Here is a 7673-nt window from a genome sequence, read left to right as displayed (position 1 = left end):
GCGCGGTGCGGGCCGGGGCCGCTGGAGGGCACTGGAGCCCCGCGCCGGCCGCCGGCAGGGAAAGGCAGTTTTTTTCTCTTTGAGGTCCTGTCATTCCTGTGTAAACAAGTTACGTTCAAGTGTTTAGGATATAAATTACGACCATGCAGGCTTGCCTCGGAAAGAATGTAAACACAGCACTGTGGTCGGAGCAAACGCTGAAACTGACTTTATAATTTATCACAGGCCCTGAGAAGCTCAGGGAAGAAAAGGGCATGTCTGAGCATAAATATGTATTTTAAAGATGAAGAGTTTTATGTCTATGTATAATTACATAGATATAATTTTTATATACATATACATATATATATGGCTGGGGGGGTGCGCGTGCATGCACATATATATATGTGTGTGTGTGTGTGTGTGTGTGTAAGTATATATATCTACATTTATATGTGCGCACACATGCACAGAGCATTTTGCTGAAACTCTCTGCCCTGTTTCAGCGCTCGGGCTCGGTGCTGGGCAGAGTCGGGGGTCGGTGCGCGTTGCGGTGCGGGGCCCATTCTGTGTCCCCGTCCCACGTGGGGTGTTGGCCGTGCCCAGCTGTCCCCGGGCCGGTCCCCTCCGTGGGCCCGGGTGGGTTCGGAGCGCATCCCCGGCCGTGGGGCTGGCGCGGCCCCGGGCTCTGCAGGATGCACAGACGAGCAGCTCCTGGCGCCCGGCTCCGACTCTTGGCCGCTCGCCATCCAAGGGGCACCGTGGGGACAGGGATCGCCTCGCCTGGCGTGCTTGGGGGGCCTCTTTATGTTTTCTTTTGTACTTTTTTTTTTCTATTTTTCTCCCCTCCGACCTGGTTCTCTGCCCTCACTTTGGTGGGTGCTTGCCCCAGACCTTATCAAGCCACGGTTTTATCGCCGCCCCCACCCGTGACCTGCCCTCCCGGGTCCAAGCCCGCATCGCACAAGGGCTCCTGTCCCCACACCTGGCAAAGTCCCCTGGGGCACAAAGGGACTCCGAGGGCGCTGTGGGGAAAGGGGACACGGGGACACCCATACGCATCCCCAGAGAGTGGGGAGGGCGTTTCAGACCTGGAGGCACCCTCCAAAAGAGGATCATGCACTCCCGACCCTCCTGCTTTTGTGTCCTCTGCCTCGGTTATTCCCAAGCCTATCCAGCAGCCGTGGAAAGCGAGGTGGGAAGTGGGTGACGGCGGAAAGTGCGGCCCGGAGAGCGTGGCACTGGCCTCGCTCTCCTCCTCCGCCTGCAGTGACTGGAGGATTTGGGATTGCATCCTCAACTCTCTCGGATGCTGGGGTGGAAGAGTTTTCTCAGAAGGAGCCAAGGGAAAAGAAACGCCTGTCTAGTGATAGTCGTTATATACATTTTATTGGAAAAAAAAATTTTTACATCAAAATATTTTGGCAAACTGTAAAAAGTATACATAAGTGCAAATATATTCTCCTTTTAAAGCAATAGTGTGTGAGTATACACGAGATTTATTTAAAATATTTTTTTAAAAAATATTGTGGTAGAAAACAACTTTTGTAAAAATAAAAAAACAAAACGTTGTATTGCTGCAATACTGGAAAAAATTGAACTTTTCTTACAGTCTATACACGAAAGGGCTAAACAATACTGATTTAATAATATCAATTGGTCGGTGCTGAAGTCCATACAAAGTGTCCTTGGTGGGGCTCGGGGAGAGAACACAATAAAAAAGTACATTTCCCGCTAACGCAGTAACAGAAGGGGGAGTCCTCGCAGGTGCGGAGACATTTACTTTTCTTATGCAAAGACACTTTCTCGTATAAAAACGTGTCGAATTGTTCCCTTTCCCAAAGCTCGGTTCTTTGGGAGATGGCAGAAAGGCGGTTTGTGATTAAGGTGGTCAGACTTGGCATAAGGACACTTAGGTCCCCCCTAAGCCAAAACGTCACGCAAGGCATTTTTCTTTTAGTAAGACCTTTGGAGCCCTATACCGGCTGTACGTGTCCTTCGGGGGGTGGAGTGGGACGGAAAACACTGCTTCCTTAGGCAAATTCGCTAAGTGACTCGTGTACTACCAATGCTACCAGAGTGCACATTATATTTAATCTGCGTGGCTCCGTCTACACCTCGGCTCTGCTCGGTGACGCCTGATTGTCTCTGTTGGGGCGCGGCCTTCACATCACGCAGGGCTTGATGTCTTGGCAGACGCTTTGGTGGTGGTGGTGGTGGTAGTAAGATCCACTAGCGGACGGGTGAAACGAAGAAATGCCATTAAAATTGAGGACAAAATCTTTCCTGTCACACACCGGGGAGGGATGATGCTGGTAGCGAGGCAGTCCCACTGCAAGAGAAGGAAATAACAAGAGCTGCTCAGAAGTCGGAGAGCTTTGCCCGGGTGGAGCAGCCCTTCCTCCCTCACGCCAGGGAGGAGAGGCTGCCTGCACAGAGCTGGCACACCGCTCCCTCTCGCCCAGGAGTCACCAAGGTTTGGTAACTCATCTTTGCCTTTCCTGGCGGAGGACTCGGACGGTCCCCCAGGGGCAGCGCCTGACGTGCTGCGGGGCAGAGAGCCCGGGGGTTCCATTGCCCCAGCGAGGAGGAGGAGAAGGGCATTCCGCGGAGCCCCCCACCGCCTGCAGGTCGGCTCGGAGCTGCGGCCGTGCCCGTAGGAGCCCCGAGCCCGTTCCAGAGCGCACGGCCGTGCGGCACGCAGGCTGAGGGGAGGAAGGCGTGCGGAGGGGGATGCCCACGGACACGTGCCCGGCCGCATCCCGGCCTCGCGGGCATCCCTGGGCATCCCTCCTGCGGGGGCACACACGGACTGCTTCTGTCTGCCCTCTGCCTCGGTACTCATCAGCGCGGAGGGGTAGCGCAGCCCCCTCGTGGGGGTGGACAAGGGAGAGTGTGTTTTTTGCGTGCGTGTTTGAGAGGGAAAGAGGAGGCGATGCCCCTTGAGTGTTTTCCTGCGCGCACCACAGCCATTTGAACCCGATTCCCACCTTTCCTCGCTCTTCCAGCTCCCTACACCGTTCCTGGGAGGATTTAGCTTCTGACTTGAGCGGCTGCAGGTTGAATTCCAGTCAGGATCCGTTTGTGTGTTGATACAGTATGTATTTATTTATGTGTATGTGTGTGTAAGAGCGTTCACGCCTTTTCGCGTGTGCGCTTTCATAAACTCAAGATACACCCTACGGTTCATCATCAACAACAAGCCGAGTACATCCGTGGCACCGACATGCAAATGACCTCGCAAATTCCCATTGTGATTTCCCACAGCCCAAGGCAGCCTTTCGGGGGCCGCATGGGAGACGCCACCCCAGCCCCAACTCCGAGCCGTAGGACGGTGCTGGGATCCCTGGTCTGGCAGGATTCCTGCTGGATCCGGCGGGGAGGGGAGCGCTGCCCGAGCAAGGCCCGCAGGGCAGAGCCAGAGAGGGTTTGGGTTTGGCGTGTGGATGTCAAACTCGGCTAGCGGGATCCTGTCAAATGTGACCGAGGGTCAAGGGGGAAAAAAAAAAAAAAAAAAAAAAAAAAAAGCGAGGAGAAAAAAAAAAAAAAAAAAGCAGCAAAAGAAAGAGCAGGAGAGTGAGTGTGTAAGGGAAAAAAAAAGGAAAGAAAAAGAATCAGGAGGGAAAGGTGCCCGGTTTTCCTCGGGATGGCGGAGCCGAACCCTTTGGCAGCCCCGGCCGGCGGCGCGCACAGCCCGCTCTCCTCCGGCGCTGTCCCCTCCTTCACCCCGCAGAGCTCACTTTATAAAAGTGATTATTTCGCTGGATTTCCTCGGCTTTCTAATAACCCTGCTGGTATGCTCACCATAAACTGGGGCACTTTATTACAATCCTGATTCAATCATTTAGCAGGATTTAATAGTCTGCGAAAAAAATCCGGCGCCCCCCGCCCCCCAGCTTCAAAATCCTTTTAGCAGAACCAAGCCTCCTGTTTCCAATTTTTACCTCTCTTATTCTTGAGTCTGATATAAATTCACGGTTTTAAGTCCTCCCTGACGCTGTCATGGGTAGAGAATTATTGACCGACCAACAGCGATTAGTCACTGAATGTGCTTTGCATTTCACTAAGAGAAAGGGAAAGGCGAATTTCACTTGCTACTGCTTTCGCGGAGACAGCAGGGGAAAGATTATTGCTGATTTTAGTACAAATAAAAGAGCTCGGGTCCTTTTCCCCCATCTCCTTTCACTCTTCTGAAATATTTGTGCCATAAAGATTTTACTTATCATGTACAAATGAGGATTGGATCCACTAAAAACAAAATTAAAAAATAAAATAAAATAAAGAATTTGGTTTGATTTTTTTGTTCAGTTAATCAAGGACTGCGTATGGTTTGCACTAAAGTCTTGGGCCCAGATACTGAAGCTGTAGAAAATAAGCGGAGAAACACCGTTTTGCAAAGTGATTGCATTAAATCTGAGCTGCTGGAAACGGACGCTGGTGGTCGACATTAAGACAGCGTCCAGCGGTTCGTATGAGTCTGTATCCGTCCTTGAACAGAAACAATTCGGATTTAAACCGCCCGGCCTCGGAAACCGCAGTGGAACTCCGAGAGGACCAGAACCCTCGCTCTCTCTCCCTCTGCTTTTTGTTTTGTGGAGGTATTCTTGGGCTGTTTCTGGATGAAAATGAAAAATTCTCTCCCAGGAATCAGCTTTCTTAGCTCAGGTGTCTGGCAGGAGGAGGGGGCAGCTGCCTCCCAGCCCCGCTGCCCAGGCCAGCCCCACTCCTGCACCACGCGTGGCCCCATGGGCCCTGCGTGGCGAACTGTGCGGCCGCAAATAGTAAAACAAACAGAGGGGGAAAAGATCCAAAGAAAGAAAAAGAAAAGAAAACAAAAATCCAAGAAAAAACAACAAACCAAAGCAGAAATTCCTAACGGAGAAGGTACGTAGTTCGGCGGGGGATGCCCTTGTGAACCCGCCGGCCTCTCGCCCCGGCTCCAAAAAGCACGTGGAAGGATTCCCTATGGCTCCGAAAAGTTGGTTTGAACCTGAGCAGCAGAGCCCTGTGGGCACAGGGGAGCCCGGCCGGGGACGCATCCCGCCCGCTCTCTCCCTGCGCGGAACAGCCGGAGAGACGCGACCCGCTCCGCGGCCGCCTCTGCCCAGAAGGCGCATCTTTAGGGGTTCGCCTCTTTTGTTGTTAAGGGAGGAAACTTTGCAAGCGCTCGTTGTCTGTGCCCCGACAGCCCAGGGCCCCTGTGCGGTGGCGGCGAGGGGACTCGCGCGGCGCTGCCCTCCCCGCGGCACAGCGGGCTGAGGGGCGGCCGGGGCAGGCTGCGGCGCTCGCAGGGGGACAGGAGAGTGATTGACAGGAGCCCAGGGAGGGGGCGGGAGGGGACCCAGGGCTGAGGGTCGCCTGTATTTGTTACTTGTTGAAATTCCCATAAAATTGAACAAGACCCCGCTCTCATAGGGGTTAAGTCAGGCTAAAATCCTCTTCGGTGTGGTCCAGCCCAGACTGTCTTTGTTTGCTTAACCTCTGGGACCCACGTTTAAAAGGGCTATTTGGAAAAATTCCCCGTAAGAGCCCAACATCTTTTACCCATTTTTGCTCTCGGATTTTTCTGAGCAGACATTGTCTGTAATCACCGGCCGGGGAGGGGGTGAGGGGGTGGGAGACAGCGACCAGAAAACTCTTTCCCTCCGGTTGCAGAATTATACTCGATCCGCTTTAATCTTTCGAGCAAAGATAAGCGGTTGGTTTGGTGTTGGAGGGTTTTTTATTCTCTTTTTAATTCTTTCTCTCTCTCTCTCTTTTTTTTTTTTTTTTTTTTTTTTTTTTTTTTTTTTTTTCCCGGTAGGGTTTGGAGGATAATATTTGACCCCTTTATTTGATTACTGCCGCGGCGCGTCTCCGCGGAGCGCGGTTTACCGAGGCGGCGGCGATGCCCGGCGGCGCTCCCCGCCAAGCGAAGCCGCAGCCCGGCGCGGAGGGGCGGCCCCCCTGCCACCCTGCCGGCACCGGGAGGGGGACGCGACAACCGGGACGGAGCCGGACGAAGCCAGGCTTTCCTCGGAGCGCTCCTTCTCGGCGCCGGGCAAGCGGGAGGGATGCTCGCCGCCGTGCCCACGGCCGCCCCCCTCAAACAGCCCCCCTGTCCCGAAACAGAGCAGCTCCAACCCACGCGTATTTTTTCCCGTCTCGCAGACAATGCGCCTCTTTTCTCCGACACCGTGGCGGTCCGGGGCTCCCCCGAGAGAAACCTTTGTGGCCGCGCTCCCCGCCGCCCCCGCCGCCCCTCCGCGCCCCTACCTGAGAGGTCGTCGCGGGGGCTCTGGTGCAGGTATCCCTGCTCCAGGGAGTAGGAGGGCACGCTGGAGTGGATGCCGGAGGAGGCGGCGTTGGCGGCGGGGAGGCCCTGCTGCTTTATGTAGGGCGAAGCCCCCGAGGCTGTCCAGTGAGCCGAAGGGCTCGTGTAAGGCGAGTGGCACTCGATGGCGCTCGCCATGGCCGGCGAGGAGGGCACGGGGCTGCTGCTGCTGTCGGGGCCGTAGTCCCCGTTGGCAGTCACAGGGCAGCTGGCCATGTAGGTCGAGCCGGGGTTGGGAGACATGTGCGGGACGTGGTGGCCGCCGCTGAGTCCCTCGTAGCCGCCGGCCATGGCGTTGGGCATCATGTCCAGGTTGTAGCCGTTGGAGTGGCAGGCGAGGGAGGCGGGGGGCGCCTGGAAGTCGAAGCCCTGCGGGATGATGGAGGCGCCGAAGCCCAGCCCGTTCATCATGCGGTACATGGGCTTCAGCGCCTGGCATTTCCGTCTGAAGCCGCGGGGCCGCCGTCGGAAGGAGCCCTCCTCGAACATGAACTCGCTGGCCGGGTCGATGGTCCAGTAGTGGCCCTTGCCCGGGCGGCCCAGGCCCTTGGGCAGCTTGATGAAGCACTCGTTGAGGGAGAGGTTGTGGCGCACGGAGTTCTTCCAGCCCTGGTAGGAGCCGCGAAAGAAGGGGAAGCGGGCCTGCAGGAACTGGTAGATCTCGCTGAGGGTCAGGCGCTTGGAGGGCGAGCTCTGGATGGCCATGACGATGAGGGCGATGTAGGAGTAGGGGGGCTTCTCGGGCCGCCGCAGCCCCGAGCTGGCCTTCTTGCTCTTGGAGGACGCCGCCGCCGCCGAGGAGGAGGAGGAGGAGGTGGAGGTGGAGGAAGAGGAGGTGGAGGTCTCCAGGGCGGAGGAGGGCGGCCGGCTCATCTGGAGAGCTCCGGGAGCCGGGCTGCAGGAGCGGAGAGGGACGGGGGGCTCCAGCCGCTGCTGCCCGCTCTCGGTGGTCATCTGGCGGAGGGAGGGGAATGGGGCAGGGTGGGGTGAGGCTGCGGGGGAAGGGGGGGAGCCGGGCGGGGTGGGTACCGGGGCGGGGGTGCCCTGAAGGGGGAGAGCGGGGGGGGGCGGCGGAGCCGCTGTCCTGCGGGCACCTCCTCAGCGCGGCGGGCGGCGGTGGGGCGGCGGCAGCGCCCTGCGCATCCCTCCCCGCGGTCCCTTGCGCAATGGCTCCTCTGCTTTCCGCCGGAGCCAGGCACTAGGCGGGATGGACCGGCCCAGCCCCGGCCCCGGCCCCGGCCCCGGCCCCGGTCCGGCCCCCTCCCTCCCCGCGCCGCGCAGCTCCGCTCAGCGCCGCTCCGCTTCCTCCTCTGCCCCCCACCTGGGGACCATCCCGCTGCCTAATCCGGCAAGGAGAGGAAGCGCAAAAGCCTGCCCCCCG

The 7673-nt window shown here is 57.2% G+C and overlaps 1 protein-coding gene across 1 annotated transcript; it reads right to left on the bottom strand.

Moving 5' to 3' along the window:
• Positions 1-1446: 1446 nt before the first annotated feature.
• Positions 1447-7261, bottom strand: FOXF2 (forkhead box F2). Its single transcript, XM_058031899.1, has 2 exons — positions 6235-7261; positions 1447-2311 (listed from the first exon to the last, which is right to left on the bottom strand). The coding sequence occupies exons 1-2, from the start codon at positions 7244-7246 to the stop codon at positions 2145-2147; spliced, it is 1179 nt and encodes a 392-aa protein (XP_057887882.1). The 5' UTR covers positions 7247-7261; the 3' UTR covers positions 1447-2144.
• Between the last annotated feature and the right edge of the window lie 412 nt (positions 7262-7673).

Source organism: Melospiza georgiana, chromosome 1, assembly GCF_028018845.1.
Source record: "Melospiza georgiana isolate bMelGeo1 chromosome 1, bMelGeo1.pri, whole genome shotgun sequence".
Taxonomy (NCBI): Eukaryota; Metazoa; Chordata; class Aves; order Passeriformes; family Passerellidae; genus Melospiza; species Melospiza georgiana.
The sequence above is the reverse complement of the archived record's forward strand: the minus strand, read 5'-3'. Positions and strand labels throughout refer to the sequence as shown.